This window comes from Bubalus kerabau, chromosome 17 (assembly GCF_029407905.1).
Source record: "Bubalus kerabau isolate K-KA32 ecotype Philippines breed swamp buffalo chromosome 17, PCC_UOA_SB_1v2, whole genome shotgun sequence".
Classification (NCBI taxonomy): Eukaryota; Metazoa; Chordata; class Mammalia; order Artiodactyla; family Bovidae; genus Bubalus; species Bubalus kerabau.
Window position 1 is genome coordinate 28484237 of NC_073640.1, and position 19233 is coordinate 28503469.

General features: G+C 52.4%; 2 protein-coding genes across 2 annotated transcripts in view; one reads left to right on the forward strand and one right to left on the reverse strand.

Moving 5' to 3' along the window:
* Nucleotides 1–19233, reverse strand: part of PSME3IP1 (proteasome activator subunit 3 interacting protein 1) — a 348568-nt gene that overhangs the window by 205087 nt on the left and 124248 nt on the right. The gene's annotated exons all lie outside the window — the stretch shown is intronic.
* On the forward strand, nucleotides 4511–15188 carry CX3CL1 (C-X3-C motif chemokine ligand 1). Its single transcript, XM_055551119.1, has 3 exons — nucleotides 4511–4651; nucleotides 11028–11148; nucleotides 13471–15188. Exons 1-3 carry the CDS (start codon nucleotides 4582–4584, stop codon nucleotides 14699–14701), a joined length of 1422 nt encoding a protein of 473 aa, XP_055407094.1. The 5' UTR covers nucleotides 4511–4581; the 3' UTR covers nucleotides 14702–15188.

Sequence of the window (19233 nt, forward strand, 5' to 3'; positions counted from 1 at the left end):
TCCAACCATCTCACCTCATTCCCTTCTCCTCCTGCCCTCAGTCTTTCCCAGAATCAGGGTCTTTTCCAATGAGTAGGCTCTTTGCCTCAGGTGGCCAAAGTATTGGAGCTTCAGCATGAGTCCTTCCAATAACTATTCAGGGTTGATTTCCTTTAGAACTAACTGGTTTTATATCCTTGCAGTCTAAGGGACTTTCAAGAGTCTTCTCTAGAACCACAATTCGAAAGTATCAATTCTTCAGCACTCAGCCTTCTTTATGGTTCAACTCTCACATTTGTATGTGACTACTGAAAAAACCATAGCTTTGACTAGATGGACCTTTGTTGGCAAAATGATGTTTATTTTACCACAATAAAAAGAGGGGGTGGCCAGGCATGTGCACAGATAGAGGGAAATGTCTGGAGCATGTGTGTTGCCCTCTTTAGAGGTCAGAAAAGGTAAGCTGGGTGGGGCTGGCTAGGGCAGGGAGTGCAGCCCCCAGGGGGACCTGGAGAGACATCTCACTGGCCACCACATTCCTCCTACCATCCTGGGGTCCCACAGGCATGCCCTGGGCTTCCCACCCCATTCCCCACTTGTTTCTGTCCTGCTTCCGATGCTGGGAGAATCCCCCATGTTCCACAACAGTGATGCAGCCTCCCTGTTCTTTGAGGCATCCATAGAGGGTCCCAGCCACCAATGGGTCTGCAGAATATAGGTGAGAATACCTCTCTCCCTACCATCCCACTGACCCTGCAAAAACCCTCTTCCCTGCTACCCAGTGCTGCTCTGGTGATTCTTCAGCTCAGAAGATTCCCAGCTTCCTTTTTTCCCTGAATAGCATCCTCTTTTCTCACTCCAGCTTCAAAGTGTTTAACAGCAGACTTCCTGCCCATTCCTTCCTCAGAGACAACACACAGTGAGAAAAACAGTGAGCGGGACAGTGGTCTTGACTCTTCAGGAATTCAATCATGAAAGATGTAAAAGAAGTCTAATGTAGGATTAATAGAAACAACCATAAGCAATGCATGAACCTAAATGGGACCATGGCTCAATAGTCGATAGATAGATAGGAAGGAAGAAAGAGAGAAAGAGGGAAGACAGGAGAAGAAACTTAAAATACATTTCAGGACAATTGGAGAAATTTGAATATTAACTAAATGTCATAAGAGATATAAGAATCGTTAGTTTTGCTAAGTGCAATAATAGTATCCTGTTCATGTAAGACAATGTCCTTATACAGTGGAGGTACATGCTGAAGAATTCAGAGGCAAAGTATCAGGCAACCACTTTGAGATGGCTTGGCAAAAAGAAGAAAGATGAATCAAATATGGAAAAATGCAGGAAAGCTCTTTGTTTCATCCCTTTTTTATTGTTTACAAATTTTTCAAAACAATAATGTAAAAAGACAAGCAAAATTCTGCCCACTTTCTGGCTGAAATGTCTCTCATTCCTACCTTTGTTGATTCCCAGACAAGAACAAAGGCTTCTCTCTCTCCCCAAGACCCACAGCCTTCGAATCTCTGATAGGACTCACATCTTCTTTCTACTACTGAACTGGGGCTCCTTAGGGCAAAAACTTTGACTTATTTCCCTACCTCCCCTCCTGCCCCACCTGCCCCTCCCTGTCCACCACAGTGCCAGGCACACATCAGGGTTGACTAACAAGCACCAATGGTTCCTGTGTGTCAGGCACCGTGAAAGTCCCTAGATTTGTGAACTCCCCAGGGAGTGAGTGATTCGGTGAGGGGGCTATTAGCATCCCATTTTACAGATGGGGAAGCTGAGGCTCAGAGCAGTTAAGTCACTTGCTCAAGGTGATACCCCTCATACGTGGTTGAGTCATGTTTGTCTCAGGTCCTACCAACCTAAAAGCCTGGCTACTGTGTCTGAATTGAATCTAAACTCAGTTCTTAACACCCGGATGAGACAGGTGGGGTGACCATTCCAAATTTGTGGGAGCAAAAGCTGGGCCAGAAGAGGACAGGGGACATTCCCAAGGGCTGGACAAAGAAAAGCAGTGCTATCTCTGTGTTTTGGTACCTGTTCCATGCCAGACTCTGAACCGGTACCTTAAGGACACAAACTCAATTCCCACAGCAGTCCTCGCAGTGGGGGTGGAGGGAAAAGTGTAATCTGGAGTCAGGACCTCAGACTCCAGAGTTAGCTGGCTGGGGCACATCCAGGCTTCCCACTTCTGGGATGGTGATACTCAGAAAATACCTTAACTTTGGCATGCCTCAATTTCCCCATCCATAAAATGGACCACAATGATGGCATCTTGCTTACACCTGGGTTTGGTGCCATAATTTGCTGAATTAGTCATAGAAAGCACTTAAAACACTGCCTATCTCAGATTAAGTGTGAAATCAGAGAGGCAGGGTAGCTGTCTGAGACAGCATGGAGATAGTGCCAGAACCAGGATCATCTGACCCCAAAGTCTTGCTTTCTAAATCCTTCTTTGGAGCATAGTATGGGGCCAAGAGAACAAGGGTCTCTACCCCCAAATATTTGGTCCAACCTGGTTCTTGTCCTTTATGAAATGTGGGGTTTCCCAGGACTTGCCTCTCCCCTCACCCCTCTCCCCTTCCCCTCTTCCTTTCTCTCCCCCTCCTCCTCTTTCTGGGTTTTCCCAGTGGCTCAGTGGTAAAGAATCCACCTGCCAATGCAGGAGACATGGGTTCAGTCCCTGGGTCGGGAAGATCCCCTGGAGGAGGAAATGGCAACCCACTCCAGTGTTCTTGCCTGGGAAATCCCATAGGCAGAGGAGTCTGGCGGCCTAGTCCATAGGGTCACAAAGAGTCGGAGAGGACTTAGCAACTAAACAATGTCCTCCTCCCCTTCCCCGGCCCCTCCCTGTTCCTCCTCCCCTTCCTCCCGCGCACCCCCCCCCCCGCCCCAATTCTCATCATGGGCAGAACAGAAAGAGCCTGGGACATCAGTTTGTATCACTTCTTGTCCCTCTTTGGGCCTCAATTTCCCCATCTATACACTGAGGGATGTGAAGGTTACTACTTCATGTCTGCATGGGCTGGACAGATTCTCTGAGCTTGAGTAGACATTGACCAGTGCCAGGGATGCCCCTCCCTGTCAAGGAGGGTCCAGCCTTCTAGCTCCATACCCCAGACAGCTTTAGGGTAAAAGAGAGGTGCCCCGGGAGCTATGACCCCTCTGCCCAGCCCCACCTAAACCAACTGGCTCCAAAGCCTGCAGCCATAGCTCACAGGCAGACTGGCTTTGCTCTGGCTGGCAGCCCAGCGTCGCCTCGATGGGAGTGGGTTCACGGTTAACTCCTGCCCCAGACTGACTGGGCTCCTGCTAGAGTCTCCTGGAGTCTTGGGGATTATTGCCACTGCCTGTGGGGAAGGCAGCCTCGAAAGCTGCTGTGCAGTGCCCAGTCACACCAGCAAGCTCTGAGACCAGTTTGGTGGGAGCTGATGGCCAGTCGTGCCTGTACCTCTTGTCACGGCCTCTGACAGAGAGAGCCTGGGAAGTTGCAGCTGGGAAGCCCCCTCCTCAGTGATCAACGCAACTCCCTCCTTGAACAGATGGGAGAACCGAGGCCTCATGAGGGGCAGGGATCTTTCAGGGCATGCTGCTGAGTTCAGGACTACCTGAGGGGCCCCAAGTTACCAGGGGTGACAGCCATGTGTTTCCCCTGGGCTCACAGCAGGCGAGTGGATGATGGGAGGGAGGAGATGAGGAAAGCGCAAAAGAGGAAAGGAGAGGTAGTGGGGATGGAAGTGGGGAGGCCAGGCTCTTTGCCGTGTCCTGAACCGCCCGCCCCCTGGGCCTGCCTGCTCTTCTCTGTGGCGGGGGAGGTGGGTTCTCTTCTCTGATGCTCTCTGTGACTTGGCCCCCTCTCAGGGCTTCAGTTTCCCTGTCTGCCCTGTGAAGTGGGGCTGGCGCTTTCTTTCCACAGGCTTTTGCTGTATTGAGCCCCTACTGTTTGCCAGGTTCCATGCTGGCCTCGGGGAACACCTTGATGAACAAGGTCCCCCAGGTGCTGGGGTGTTGAGAGGTTAAGGGTTAGAGGTCCTTCCTGGCATCGGACAGCTCCCTTCCAGACCAGGGGAGAGTTTATCAGACCCCAGGCGGCGGGACCCCAGAGTCCTCCTGGCCGGCCTGCCTGCCTGCCGCCGGCACTCTCCAGTCCTCTGTCCTTTTGTTTTCGGTCCACTTAGGAGCTAGGGCCCCAGCACAGACCCTAGGACATGTGCCAGCTCCCAGTAGGAAGGCAGCCTCAGCAGATGGGAGGAGAGGAAGCCCTTTGAACCCTAACAGGCTGGGTCCAGCCTCCCAGGCAGGTCCCCATATGTGGAGCCAGCCCAATCCCCCCACCACGAGCCGCTCACCCAGAGCCAGGGAGCTGCTCGCTCGGTTCCTTGGCAACATCCTGAGGAATCCAGTTGCTGCACACGCTCCCTTCCTCTCCCCTCCCACCGCCTGCCTGCTGCCTGCGGGGGCTGGAGGCGGAGGCGGAGGCAGAGGAGCCCCATTATAAATCGCAGCAGAGCTCAGGTGGCCAGGGGACCAGCGCTGAGCTTCGACAAGCGCCCCTGCTGCCTGCCCGGCGCCCCTGGACCCCCACCCGCCCCGGCCATGGGTCTTCCGCCTCTCTCGCGGCCGCTCTGCTTGGCTGTCCTCTGCCATTTGGTTGCGCTGCTAGCCGGTGAGTGGGGTGGACTCAGCCATGAGCCGGGTAAAGGGGAGCCCTTAGCCCCACTTCTGCCCCTCAAGCCTGACATCAGGGCCCCCAGAACCTTCCCCGGGTAAGGCTGAGATCCCTGGCAGCCCCTTCTTGACATATATGCCGGGTGGGGGAAGTAGGAGCTGGGTGCGGGGGTAGAGGGGGATGTGGCTGGACACCTCTCTGGTTGTGTGGTCTGCCCACCGGCTGGAAAAATTTACTCTCACCAGAGACTGTCCCTGCCTGGCCCACTTGGCAGTGCAGGGAGGTGGTGTGGGCAGCAGACAATGCCAGGTGTGGGGTGCCGGGAGAGTGGGGGTGGTGGGAAGCCTGAGGAGCCTCTCGGTGGGCACTCGGATGGAGCCCTGGGAGACCTTGGGCTCATCTTCCTTTCCGGGGTTAATATGTAACCCTCGGTCCTGATTCCCATATACTCGGCTTGGCCCCAGGCCAGGCCACAGTTGGGACTTTCTCCTGCCCAATTTCAAGGCCTCCCCAGGAGAAGGGACCCAGGACCAGTGGAGGTCAAGGTCATTGCAGCTCATGAATTGGGCTCATCACTGTGCCTCTGGTCTAGACCCCAATCCCTCTGCCCATGTCTGTCCCCACCCCACCTCCCCCTCTCAGGGTACTGTCCTTCTCCTCCAAAGCACAGTTTAGAAAATGTTTTCACCTCCAGTCACTTGCTTTCTGGAGCCTGGGACCTGGGAGGGTATGATGTATCGATCCCACCCAACATAAGTAAGATGGAGGCCCAAAGAGGTTGAGAAACTGACCTGAAGATGCACAGCCAGCAAGCAGGTAGGACAGGAGAGGGTAAGAGTGGGTGCAGGAGGGAGCATGGATGCACGCGCCCACTTCTGTGGATCTCACTGCCTTCAAGAGCTGTTTGAGCCAGCCCTATCCTCTGGGAATACCCAGGCCATCTGGCAGATTGAGGCTCAGAGAGGGTGGGAGGCTGCCTTAGGGCACACAGCCAGTCTGGGAAAATGATCACCAGTCTCTGGCTTCCAGGACACCTCTATGGAGCGCACTGTCCCCCGAGTCCCTCTGTTTGGGGAAAAGCCACCGGTGGGGCAGAGAGCAGGTGAGTGGAGATGGTGCAGGCCAAGCGCTACTGACCTTCCTGCTTCCTAGGCTTGAACCTCTGAGCCCTGAGGTGTATGCGGACAGTGAGGACTGGAAGATGAGGAGTCAGGTGGAGGTTGCTTGGCCATAGCTGTGACCCTGAGTACAGTATTGCCTTCTTTGGTCCCAGCTGCTGCACCTTTAAATATAGCTATTGCCTATATGTGCGTGGTGAGGCGAGGACACTTGGCAAGTGGGAGAAAGAGGAGGATCGCTTCTACTAAGCTGGGTTGGGGGGTGGGTTTCTTCTCTGCTAGGATGGAGGAGGGATCCTGGGTGGGGGGCACTCTGGAAGCTCTATCCAGCAGCCTGAGTCTTCAAAACCATCAGGGGCCCACCTTAATCTTGGCCACTGGTTTTGCTGGGAGATATTCTCATTATTCTGATCTTTCTGAGGCTCCGTCTCTCCCGTTTTACAACTGGGCATTTGGCTAGGTTCATCTTGAAAATTCTTAGCCATGCTGACATGTGTGGCTCAGAGAGACCCCCTGGGAGCCCCTACAGGACTTAGGGACTGGACCACAAGCTGGAGAGGCAGAGAGAGGGGGGGAGCTGGGGACTTTGTGGCTACCGCCCTGGCTGGTGCAGGGTGGCTGCGTCAGTTCCCAAATGTGGGTTTGCGGGGCTGTGTCAGGCAGGAGGCGCCTCTGCTTTATATAACAAACCTGCAGATACAAGTCAGAACAGAGAATTTTCCTCCCTGAGCACTGACGCATTCACTCCCACTCAAGCTCTGACAAGAAAGAGGGAAAAAAAAAAAAACTGAATTAAGCTGCTGTCGTCTGCCCCCCTGATTAGAAGTAGGGGTGGGTGGGAAAGGCAGAGGAGGATAAATCAAGAGTGTCAGATCCAGGCCCGGGTCGAATCTAAATTAAAAATTCCTCTATTTCCTGTTGGTTGGGATTTTACATGTACAAAGTGGCTTCCTTGTGCATTTTGTTAATTCATTTGGTAGATAAGCCCCTACTATGTGCCAGGTACAATTCTAGGTGCTGGGGCCACATCAGTGAATAAAATTGCCAGTGATCCCAGCTCTTGGGGTGCTGAACATCAACTGGAGAAGACAGGTAATACTCAAAATGAATTAGTAAAGGATTTGGTCTGTTAGAAGGAAAAAAAAAATGCTGTGATTAAAAAAAAAAAACAGGGATCGAAGGGTGGTATGGAAGATGTTGAGATTTTACGTAGGGAGTCAGGGGAGAAGGGAACATTGACTGGGGCAGGGGAGAGAATCATGTGGGTATCTCTAGGGCAGTGGTCCTCAGTGCTGGAGTTGGCCCCCAAGGAGACATTTGGCAATTTCTGGCCACATTTTTGGTTGTTATGTTTTGGTTGGGAGGTACTCAGGCACCTAGTGCATCGAGGCCAGGGGTGATGCCAAACATCCTATGGTACATGGAACAGCCTCCCCAACAAAGAATCACGTGGTCCAAAATGTCAGTGGTGTTTGCTGTTGAGAAAACCCTGCTCTAAGGGTCCAGATATTTTAAAAGCTTTATTCTCATAACCATCCCATGAAGCAGTTATTATCATGTCCATTTTATAGGGATCGGAAGCTCTGAGAACCTGAGTGACTCGTCTGAGACACACAGCTGAGCAATGGCTCAAGCTCTCTATCACCCAAAAACCCAGAGACCCAGAACATTCCCATCTTTCCTGCCTATAACCCTCCGAACAGTCTTTGAGCTCCAGCCTAACGTACACTTCCTCCAAGAAACCTCCTTGATCACTTGCAATTGCAGGTGGTCTCTCCCTCATGTAAACCGCAGCTTCTCTGAGGTCTGTTCTAGAACATGGTGTTTTTTCTTGGCGTTTAAGGCAGCCTAGAATAGTGGATATTGGAGAAGGAAATGGCAACCCACTCCAGTGTTCTTGCCTGGAGAATCCCAGGGATGGGGGAGCCTGGTGGGCTGCCGTCTATGGGGTCGCACAGAGTCGGACACGACTGAAGTGACTTAGCAGCAGCAGTAGAATAGTGGATTGTCTTAAGGGCTGGGAGGAAAACCAGATCTGCCACATCTGCCAGCTGTGTTGCCTTGGGCAAGTCATTAAAGCTCTCTGATTCTCAGCTTCCACATCTTTAAAATGAGGATAAAAGTAATCTTTTTGCAGGAATTAATGACAACAGATGTGTGTGGGCTGAGCGTAGTGTCCAATACACCACAGGTGGTCTGCTAAGAAAAGTTCTGATACTCTGTGGTTCTCTCTTAGCCGTCCATCAGGTTGAGAGACTTCTGAGGCTGAGATGGGCCTTCTTCATCCCTCTGCTCCTCACAGGGCCTGGCCAGAGGCAAGTCAGCATTTGTTGGTTGACTGAGTGAACACGGTGATCTGATAGCATTTATTGGGATTGAGGTACTCTCTCTGAGCTCAGCATCAGCACCTCTGGGAGAAGGAGTTCAGAGTTAAGGACAAGAGGGCCTGGGTCTTTGTAGATACTCAAAAGTAACTCAAACAGATGTTGGCCGAATCAGGGAGTGGATGGATGGATGAAGGATATGTGAGTGGGCTGGAGAGAGATGGAGGGATGGGTAGATGAAGGGGGTGGAGGGTGCCTAGGTGGACAGGTGGTAGGTAGGTGAGTGGGGCACGGGTAGATTGATGGACTGGAGTGAGTAGGGCTGGGTGGGAGGTAGACAGGTGGATGGCAGGGAATGGGTAGCAGATTGACAAGAGGGGGCAGATAAATGGATGGATGGATAGACGGGTAGGCAGGTGGCTGGAGGGATAAGTAGACTGAGACATTATTTCATGCAATGAATATTTATATCCACCTTAAGCTTGATGATGAGAAACACTGTGACACCAAGACATTCAAGGTCCCTGTCCTCCTGCATTCACACGACAGTTAATAGACGACTGGCTGGTTGAGACATTATCCCCAGTTACAGAAAAGAAAACTTCAGTTCCTAGAAGGAAAGCCCGCTCGGTTGGTTACACCACCTTCCCAGGCAAAAGCGAGAAGAGAACCTGGCCAAGGCCATCAGGCATCGTGGCAGAGGGTGGGGACTGTGAGACAGGCTGCCTTTGTGGCTCATTAAGCCCTAGAAGTGGGCATAGTGGATGCAGAGTCAGAAGAGGGCACTGAGCTTCCCTAGTTTGTCCCTCCTGCCCACTGGGCAGCCTCCTCCTGGCTCCAGGTCATCAGGGGCACCATTTTTCTGGGGATTCCCCCCGGAAGTCACCTGCCACTCCAGTCCCGAGGACTGACTCTTGACTCTGCTCAGCAGGACCGGGGGAGGCTGCTGCTGAGTCATTCTGAGGTCCTGCTGTGGGGAAAGTAGGGTGACAAGGCAAGGAAACTTTCATATCCTGGTTCCTCAGAGAGAAAGGGCAGCTGGTGATTCAGGGACCTGCTGCGGGGAGCCCCCCTGCCCACCTCGGGGGGCTACTAGTGATGCCCCCTGATGGCCTGGCCCTGACCTTGCAAGCCCTGACTCCCCCTACTCCCCACAAGGCAGGGTGGGCTGAGGCAGGGGGTGTGATGAGAGAAGGGGCGGCAGATTTTAGAAGGTATGCGTGCACACCTGTATTTGGGAAGGCGGAGCATATTTGGTTTCTGTGTCCATGTGCATTAAGTATTTGTGCAAGAGCAATGTGTGTTCTGGTGGAACCCCGGGGATCACTGGGGACCTCCCAAGCTCTGCAGAAATAAAATAAGTTTGTTCTTTCGGCTCCACTGCCCTGGAAGTCCTAACCTCTAGATTTTTCAAAACCCTCTGAGGTCTTGCTTCGGCTGCAAATGACCTTGACTCTGATCGGAAACTCAAGCTCTTCATTTTTTGGCCTGCCCCTCTCGAACTTATACCAAGCAGAGTAGATTTTGCTGGAGATTTTAGGGGAAGGTAGAGATGCAGTGCAAACCACATTGAATGTTTATATAAAATATCTGGGTTCTCAACTGTCTGTTGAGTCACCGTCATTCTGTCCTGGGCTTTCTGTCTGGCTCCACGTGGGACCCAGCCATCTTAAGTCCCCGCCTATCCCATTCTGCCCCCACCCCATGCACAACCCCATCTCTATCCCTCCTCCCTACTCCTGCTGCCCCAGCTTGTCTTGGGAATCCAAATGGCCCATTTGGTTCCTCTCAGGAGCTGCTTCCCAATTCATCCTGGCTCTTTTTATAGACAATTTATTTATTTCTGTATTCGCTTTTTGGCTGTGCTGGGTCTTCTTTGCTGCACTCTGCTTTCTCTAGTTGAGGCGATCAGGGGCTACTCTCTAGTTATGGTGCTCAGGCTTCTCATTTCAGTGGCTTCTCTTGTCGCTGAGCACAGGCCAGAGGGCACTCAGACTCCGTAGTTGTGGCTCCCCAGCTATAGAGCATAGGCTCAATAGTTTTACTGCACAGTCTTAGTTGCTCCACAGTATCTGGGATCTTTCCAGATCAGGGATTGAACCCGTGACTCCTGCTTTGGCAGGTGAATTCTTTACCACTGAGCCACCAAGGAAACCCTCATCCTGACTCTTAACAGCAGAACAAAGGATTGTCTACTCAGCACACTGCTTAGAAGGTGGTTATCGTTATATATTTAAATTTTTTGTTACCTGCTACTTCGGCCTGGTGGCATGTATGCCTTTATGTGGTTTTTTTTTGTTGTTGTTGGGCATATATATGTGTCATTACGGTAGTTGCCGGTGACTGTAATGTATACAGGGAATACACAAGGAATGTGAATGGACAGAGATCTAGGGGTGTCTCAGAGGCTGCGGAAATGGATCAGGCTGAGATGGAGGGATGGGATCCCAATGCGAGGGGGTGAGAGTTGAGCAGGTGACTTACTAGAGTAAGAGCACGGTGGGGGGAATGGCAGGGTCACGGGTCCAGAAGGGCCGGGAGCCAGGTCTGGCAGGAGAGCCTGTTCCGTCACTTGCTGGCTGTGTAACCTCAGGTAGATCCTTGTCAGTTTCACACTCCTCTCCCCTGGTGAACCCACTCCAGCAACTGAATTTTAAAATTAAATAAGATGTGACAGACAATAAGAGCTTTATAAGAATTCATTTTCCTCCATCCTTACAACAAACCTGTGAGGTAGATTCTACTGCTGTCCCTATTTTACAGGTAGGGAAACTGAGGCCTAGAGAAGTTTGGCCGGGGACAGAGGGCTGAGGTCAAGGGTGTGGGGCATTGGTTCTGGCTAGGAGGGTGTGTCTGGGACAAGCTGGCATGGGGCTGGGAAGCCAGATGTCCACAGGCAGTCCCGCTGACTGGGGGCCTCTGTGGGGTCAGGGCAGCAACACGGTGTGAACAAGTGTAACTTCTCCTGCAACAAAATGACCCAGAAGATTCCCGTGTCTCGTCTAGTCGGCTACCAACGAAATCGGGAGTCCTGCAATGATGGAGCTGTCATGTAGGTACTGCCCTCTCAGCCTCTGTATTCCTTTCAGCCCCTGGTCTATGCTAATCCATGTCCACATCCTGTCACCCCAAACTGGGCTCCTGGGCAAGGGCTTTCAGCAAGTGTTCCTCTTGCTCCTGACCTGCTAGCCTCCTCGCTGACCTTAATATCTGTGCCCTGAGCAAACGTGAGCCATGACATTCCTGAATAGCCTGGAGAAGCCATCCGGGGTGGTAATTCCTACTGGGCCAAAGGGTGTTTTATGCAGCACTGGAACCTGCTGGGTTTCATGGGAGAGGAAAAGCATAGTGTTCTGAAAGTGCAGGCTCTAGATGCCAGCAGATCTGGTGTGAATGCTGCCTTTACCGCTTACAGTCTGGGTGGCCCCTGTGATCTTACCTACCCTCTGGGCTCTGGTTTCCTTATCTGTTAAAATGGGTAGTTTTGAGGAGAATGAAAGGAGATAGTGAAACTAAAGCTCTTGGCAGTGTGCCTGGAAGCTGCTAACAATAAGAGAGGCCAAGGTTATTATCTCCATTGAACAAATAAGGAAACAGAATCCCTCCCACACTTCAGACTTCCAGGAGGGGTCAAGCCAAGCCGGCTTCCCCTCTGGGTGTTGGGACTCCTGGCCATCTTGGCTGCTTGCTAATTTGGGGTCCCTCTTGGGTACTGCCCAGTCGCCCAGCCCTCAGGCCTTTCCTCAGGACTGACCTTTGGGTCCTAAAGCAGTCTCAGCCAGACCCTGACTCCTGGCAACAGGAAACAGCCTGTTCAAAGCCTGTTTCCCAAGCTAAAGCAGGCTTTCTTTAGCCCAGCTAAAGAAAATTGTACTTCCTCCCACTGATTACTAAGACGGCAAGTGCGCTACAGCCTGACCTCTCTGCTCATCTGTCAAACCTCACTTCCCCCACGCTACCCTATATGTTTGCTTCTCTTTTGTAGGCGAAGGGGAAGTGGGATGCTCCAGAGAGGGGATGACGGCACTGGGACAGCACTGCGCCTGTGGGTCCTTCAGGGTCATGCTCGCTTTCTGGACCTCTCTGGCTTCCTAGCATATTGGAGACAGGCACATTTTTATTACCCCTCTAAGCCTCAGTTTTCTAATCTGTAAAATGGGGATGTATATAGTAGCCATCTTGCAGAAAGGGTATGAAGTTTAACCAGACAAAATTTCCAGCACAGGCCAGGGTGTGGAGCAGGGGTCCCAGCCAGTTCTGAGCTGTGGTCTTGGTACTAAGCCACATGCAGGCTTCAAAGGAAGCTCAAGATTTGGATGGAACTCAGGGTCCTGAAGAAAGGAATGACCACCCACTCCAGTATTCTTTGAGCTTCCCTGATGGCTCAGATGGTAAAGAATCTGCCTACAATCCAGGAGACCTGGGTTTGATCCCTGGGTTGGGAAGATCCCCTGGAGAAAGGCATGGCAACCCACCCCAGTATTCTTCCCTGGAGAATTCCATGGACAGAGGAGCCTGGTGGGCTACAGTGCATGGGGTCGCAAAGAGTCAGACATGACTGAGCATCTAACACTTTCACTCACATTTCACTTTCAGGGCCCCATCAGGGCCACCATATAGAGAGTTGTAGCACCCTAGGGGCCCTTGTAGCCTGAGGATACACTCTAGGAGAGGAGAGAGGTCCAGAGGGCAGCCTTCAACTGAAGGAGAGGAGGAAGAGGAGGTTATGACATTGAGTCTTTTCCACCACCAAGCTTGCCAGTCACACACCTCGTGGCAGAGAACACCTGGGATATCTCCCAATCAGAAAACTCACAGCGAAGAGCCCCCATCTTCACGTTCATGACATTATGACTTACATTTTTATTGTCTTTCTGGTCAGGAAGATCCCCTGGAGTAGGAAATGGCAACCCACTCCAGTATGCTTGCCTGGGAAATTCCATGGACAGAGGAGCCTGGTGCATATCAGTCCATGGGGCTGCACAGAGCTGGACACGGCTGAGCGACTGAGTTCTCATGCACACACTCTGAACCAGGTGCTTTACATCCTTTTCATTTTTTACAATAACACAGAAGCGGGTGACCAACTTGTCCTGGTTTGCCGGAATTGTCACAAAAAGACCCCATCAGTCCCAGTTTTTCTGGGATGGTTGGTCACCCTGCAGAAGACAGGACTCTCTTTCCAGTTCTCAGGTGAGAACACAGAAGTTCTGTGAGCTGAGCTGCCTTGGGTAAGAAGCTCACAGCTCACAGCTAGTAAGTGGGGGGGACTTGATTTCCAGCTAGGTCAGCTCACCTGCAGAGATTTTGTGTGATGCTCCTACTCCACGTGGCATCTAAGCATCACTGGCTCCCTTGTCTTCCTTCCTTGCAGCCTGAAGACTGTGAAGGGTAAATCATTCTGTGCTGACCCAAAGGAGGAATGGGTCCAGAAAGCCATGAAGCACCTAGACCACAAGGCTGCTGTGTCTCAAAAGAGTGGCACATTTGAGAGGCGAACCAGTGAGGGCAAGCCCAGGACCACCCTGGGCGCCAGGGAGATGTACCGGTCTGCTGCCTCAGAGGTGAACTTCACAGGCGAAAGCAGTGATCTGGGGGCAGAGAGTGCCTTGGGGACTTCGCCAGGAGTGGCTGGTTCCATGGGGACCAGGTCCTCCTCCACTTCAAAAGCTCCAGATGGAGGGACTCAGAAAACTGAGCTTTTCAACAAGGCTGCCGTCACCACCACCACGTCTTGGCAGAGTTCTGCTGCCGACCAACCTGAGGCAGGCCTCTGGACTGAGGGGAAAGCCTCTGAGGCCGCCTCCACCCTGGTCCCCTCCACCCAGACCCTCCCCACCCCAGTCCCCTCCACCCAGGCCCCCTCCACCCAGACCCTCCCCACCCAGACCCTCCCCACCCCAGTCCCCTCCACTCAGACCCTCCCCACCCCAGTCCCCTCCACCCAGGCCCCCTCCACCCAGGCCTCCTCCACCCAGACCCTCCCCACCAAGACCCTCTCCACCCAGACCCTCCCCACCTGGGTCCCCTCCACCCAGGCCCTCCCCTCCCTGGTCTCCTCCACCCCGGTCCCCTCCACCCAGGCCCCGACTCTTTCCTACACTGTCTTAGAGGACAGCAGTGGGCCTGGAAGCCTAACTGTGGGAATCAAGGTACAGGACTCTTCAAAGAACTCTCTAGGGTCCAAAGAAATGAGTCCCTCTTCAGCTCACATGGATGCCTTCCTGGGGTCGGCCACTGTGTCCAGCATCTTCGAGGTCACTGTAGCCTCTGAAGGGACCCCCAGCATGGATGCACTGGCCTCGGGCAGCTGGGGCCCTGAGACTGAGGAGCTCCCCAAGGCCAAGGAACCCGTTCTCACCACCGCAGGCCCCCGGAGTCTGGGCATCCTTATGACGTCTGTCCCCGACTCCCAAGTGGCCACGCGAAGGCAGGCCGTAGGGCTGTTGGCCTTCCTCGGTCTCCTCTTCTGCCTGGGGGTGGCCATGTTTGCCTACCAGAGACTGCAGAGCTGCCCCCACAAGATGGTGGGGGATGTGGTGGAAGGGATCTGCTATGTCCCCCGGAGCTGTGGCAGTAACTCGTATGTCCTGGTGCCAGTGTGAGCTCCCCTCTTGCCTGCATCTGTCCAGTCATTCAACTCAGCGGCCCGGGGTCCCCCATCCTCACACACACCCTCACCCAAGGGCCTGGTCCAAGCTGGGATGATTGGAGCAAGGAGGCAAGGTCATCTGGGTGGGTCTTCTCCCAGCTCCTGGGGGCCACCCTTGACCATTTGTGACCTACTGTGGACAAAACAGGTGGCCTCCCCAGCTCACTCCAATGTCCCAGGACAAAAAATGCCCCTCTGCTGTTGGCTGGTTAGAGGGTCCCTTAGACACCATGCCAGCCCCCATGAACAATTATTTACTGAACGCCCAGCCCCTTTGACCCACTCCCCCTGTGTTACCATGGACATTCCATCTCACAAATGAGCCTCAGGTCAGGCCTCTCCTGCCCACTCCCTCGGACCTCATCGCATCTCTTGGTCCCGCTGCGGTCGCCAGCCACCCCGGCCACCTGCAGTGCTAGTTTTTCATGTCCCCTGTACAGACCCCATGCCCCAGGAGGGGACCTGTCTTTTCTTGCATGAGGTTAGTGTGGTGTTTCCTGGGACTGCTCCCAGTGAAGGTTCTGCCCTTGGGCAGGCATTTTGGGAATGAGAGATGAAGTAATCTGCTGGCTTGGATTCCACTCTCACCACCCCTCACCCCCCACCCCCCACCCCCGACCTCCGCATCTGTGAAGGAACATTGACTATGAATGTAAAGGCTGGGAGTTTAGTCCCAGGCCCTCACCAGTCCATCAAGACATTCATCCCTCTGGTGTCTCATCTGTGAAAGGGAAGAGGGATGGTAGATATGTGGCAATAACCTCTATCCCTGTCAGGCATCACTAGTTGATCCAGAGACCCCTTTCTGCAGACCCTGGGTGCAGCTTCTCAACCTTCAGCAGTAGAGATGCTCTCAAGCATCGATGAGACAGGCACATCCATGGATGCCGTGGCCAGGAGGTCCAGCCCCCACCCCCACCCCCTGCCCCCCGGCGACTTGTGACAACCTACCAGGTCACAAGTGACAGGCTGTGGGAGAAGCAGAGGCCTGCAGGCTCCAAGAAAGGAGCCAGGGAGCAGCTGCAGGCAGTAGCCACACCCCTTCCTCCTCCACTCCTTCATGAGGGACCCAGGTCCAGCGTTTTCTCTTTCTTTCCCACAGCTTGGGTTCCTCTTCCACCTCTCACTCCTTGAAAACACTGTCCTCTGTATTCTGAGCTCTTCCTGCCTCCCCTTCACCCCCACCACAGGCAGGGCCAGGAATTTCCATGATGTTTTCCATGAGATCGGAATCTACCATGGAAACCTGAGGTTCCCATGTTTATTTCTGAAAGGGACTCTGTCCTGTGGGGAGAGATGGGCAGGGGAGGGGAAGTTGTGGGCATGACGTCAGAGGTTCCCTTTTAGGCACTGAAGACTCAGGCAGGCCTGGGTGAGGCTGAAGGCTTTCTGGACTGGCCAGCACCCCACCATCAGAGCCAGACCTGCAAGTCCTACCCCTCAGGGTCTCTGGTGGCAGCTCCCCACCTCCCTCTGGCTGTCTCTGAAGGTGTTCTTTGCACCCCACCAGAGGAGCCTCCCATGGGCCAGGCTCTTCCATGTACAGGTGGCATGGTCCTTTGCAGACAGATGCTGAGAGAGTGCACACGTGGCTCTGGTCCACAGAGAGAGGGAAGCCAGCTTTCCCTGTCTGCCTGGCCCTCCTCCATGCCCGTGAGGGTCTGGCTTGGGTTGGGGGCACTCTGACCACTCAGAGAGGAGGACAGCAGATCTGAATGCACTTTTGGGGTTCTTCTTGATGGGGAGCCTTCAAGGGATGGGGCTCCAGTGATGGGGCTCCCACCTGTGATAATGCGGCTGGGGACAACAGGTCCCCCTTCCACAGACTTTGTGAGGTCCTCTGGAGAAGGACAGGAACAAAGACAATGTGGGGAGGGCTTTGGAAGGAGTTGGTTGATGCTTTTGCTTTTCCAACCCTATCGCCAACGTCTGTGTCATTTTGTATTTTACTAATAAAACTGAAAAGTCTTGAGTGTGCAATGTAGTTGTTTTTCCTGGGTCAGACTCAGCAACCGGGGCCTCTGGGAAGATGGAACAAAGGAGGAGCCAAGACTGTCTGGGGAAGTGGGACTTCTCCGGCGCACCAGTGGGTATGACTCTATGCTTCCACTGCAGACGATACTGGTTCGATCCCTGGCCCTGGGGTCCCGCATGCTGCAGGGCGGTGTGGCCAAAATAAACAAAAGACTCTCTGTGGAAGCATTGGAGACCCCTGGGGCAGAGGGGTAGCAGGAGAAGGGGCCCTGGGAACAGGGGTGAGGACGGCTGAGCCTCTAGCCTAGTTATGCTGTGCCCAGGTATGTGACACTGGGCATGCATAAAATCAGGTGAGACTTCACTCTACACCTGAAACTAACACAACATTGTTAATAACTATACTTCACTATAAGAAATTTAAATTTTTTTAAAGATTTTAAAAAACCAGGTGAGAGATTTCCAGCAGCTTCCATCCCTGGCAGGAATTAGATTCCCTTATGAAGTCCCCCACCCTGGCCCCTCCCACTGTGCAGGCCTCTATAAACAACCATCTTGAAGGCCTTGGTATCACCATTAGGGATCTAGTGACCCATGGGAGCAAACTGGGCCACATTTTCCTCTTTACAGCCTCAACTCACTGCTGGTCCAGATAAAGATCAAAGAAGGATTACTTCTCAAGGGACTTGGGTACTCAGAGGTGTGACTCAAGTATGGACCACCAGTGCCCAAGGTGGCATCATGAGCTGCTGTGTACAGTTGTGTAGACTGGAAACTGTGCAACGTGCCAAAGGCCAAGTCCAGCTTATTATACAGTATTGCATCAGTCCTGAATATTCATGGGAAGGACTGATGCTGAAGTTGAAGCTCCAATACTTTGTCCACCCGATGTGAAGAACTGACTCATTGGAAAAGACCCTGATGCTGGCAGGAGGAGAAGGAGAACAAGATGGTTGGGTGGCATCACCGACTCGGTGGACATGAGTTTGGGCAAACTCCAGGGGACAGTGAAGGACAAGGAAGCCTGGCGTGCTGCAGTCCATGGGGTCTCAAAGATTTGGACATGAGTGAGCGAATGAACAAATAATTGCATGGATTCTTAGACACACACTTCTTTTTTCACGTTGTACTACCTTTGGAATCAAGATGTGTCTTACAGTCAATGACTTGTCACAGTTTAATTGACAGGTCTTTTGTTCTCTACTAGTAGTTTATTAAATATCAGAATGTTTTGCATTAGAGGCATTTTAGGTTTGATGTCTACATGGAATTTTTTTTTTTTTAATTAGAGGCAACACTTAAGAAACAGGAAACTACACACACCGGCCCACTTTTCTAGGTTCTCTTAAGTAATTTGGAAGGTCTCAGCCCCACTGTGTGCTGTCACCCGCAAGACGACGGTGGGTAGGGCCTGAGCCGTGGCTGCGCCCTGAGATGGAGCAGGCCAGGGTGACAATCCTGAGTTCTCTACCACCCCTTCCACTTCTTGGCATTCCGGATTCCAATGGCCATGTCAATTGCCATTTATCATCACCCTTCTCTTGTTTTTCTCATAGAGAGGATATTTTTCTCTTAGCCCAAGTCTTCATCAAAAGCGGGACCAGGAAAGACAGCATATGATGGGCCCTTAATTTTTCTTAACATGCAGCTTCCCTCATTTCACCACGTGCTGAGCTCCATAGACATTTGGGTTTGAAGTTTCTGCAAGAATGTGAGATTGCTGCCTCGCCACTCAGCTTGTGGGATCTTACTCCCCAGACCCAGGATAGGACCCATGCCCCCTGCAGTGGGAGCCCAGAGTCCTAACTATTGGACCACCAGGGAAGTCCCTGCAAATTCTAGTACTGCCCTTAGCAGCACACAATAGCTTTCCTGTTCCACTCCAAGTCCAGTCCCTCCTGCTTTTGCCCGTTCCCACCCCCAGGAAGGAGCTGGAGGCAAAGTCATATCCCCTCAACACCTGAACACCAGCCTTTCAGCAACATGCAACACCAGCAGCGGCTTTGAAATGAAAAGATTTGTCCCTGATTTTTCATCACATTCTCAGATAAGGTCAAGCTCTTCATGTTCCAGAAGAGAATGGAGAGCAAAAGAAATTTGCATTCTCCTTCAGTCCAGACCAACTCCCTAGGGATTTGGGGTTTGATTTTTCTCTTTCAGTTGTGGACCTCAACTTTAGCTGAAGTGATTCCCCACAATTAGTGCAGAGTTTGATGGAGGCTTGAAAGTGGAAGTGAAAGTCACTGAGTCGTGTTTGACTCTTTGTGACCCCATGGACTATATAGTCCATGGAATTCTCGAGGCCAAAATACTGGAGTTGGTAGCTGTTTGCTTCTCCAGGGGATCTTCCTAACCCAAGGATTGAACCCAGGTCTCCCACATTGCAGGTGGATTCTTAACCATCTGAGTCACCTGAGGCCTCTGAAAACTTTGATAGAGTGATCAGGGCTCTGAGATATAATATACTATTACTAATAATATAATATTATTTATATTATTATCACTGTTGTT

What these genes read in the sequence shown, in the direction of transcription:
- CX3CL1 (XM_055551119.1), top strand. Translation starts at nt 4,582, where the DNA reads ATGGGTCTTCCGCCTCTCTCGCGGCCGCTCTGCTTGGCTGTCCTCTGC. An exon ending in TTTGGTTGCGCTGCTAGCCG is followed by an intron (nt 4,652 to 11,027) that starts GTGAGTGGGGTG and finishes CTGTGGGGTCAG; the next exon opens with GGCAGCAACACGGTGTGAAC. An exon ending in TGCAATGATGGAGCTGTCAT is followed by an intron (nt 11,149 to 13,470) that starts GTAGGTACTGCC and finishes CCTTCCTTGCAG; the next exon opens with CCTGAAGACTGTGAAGGGTA.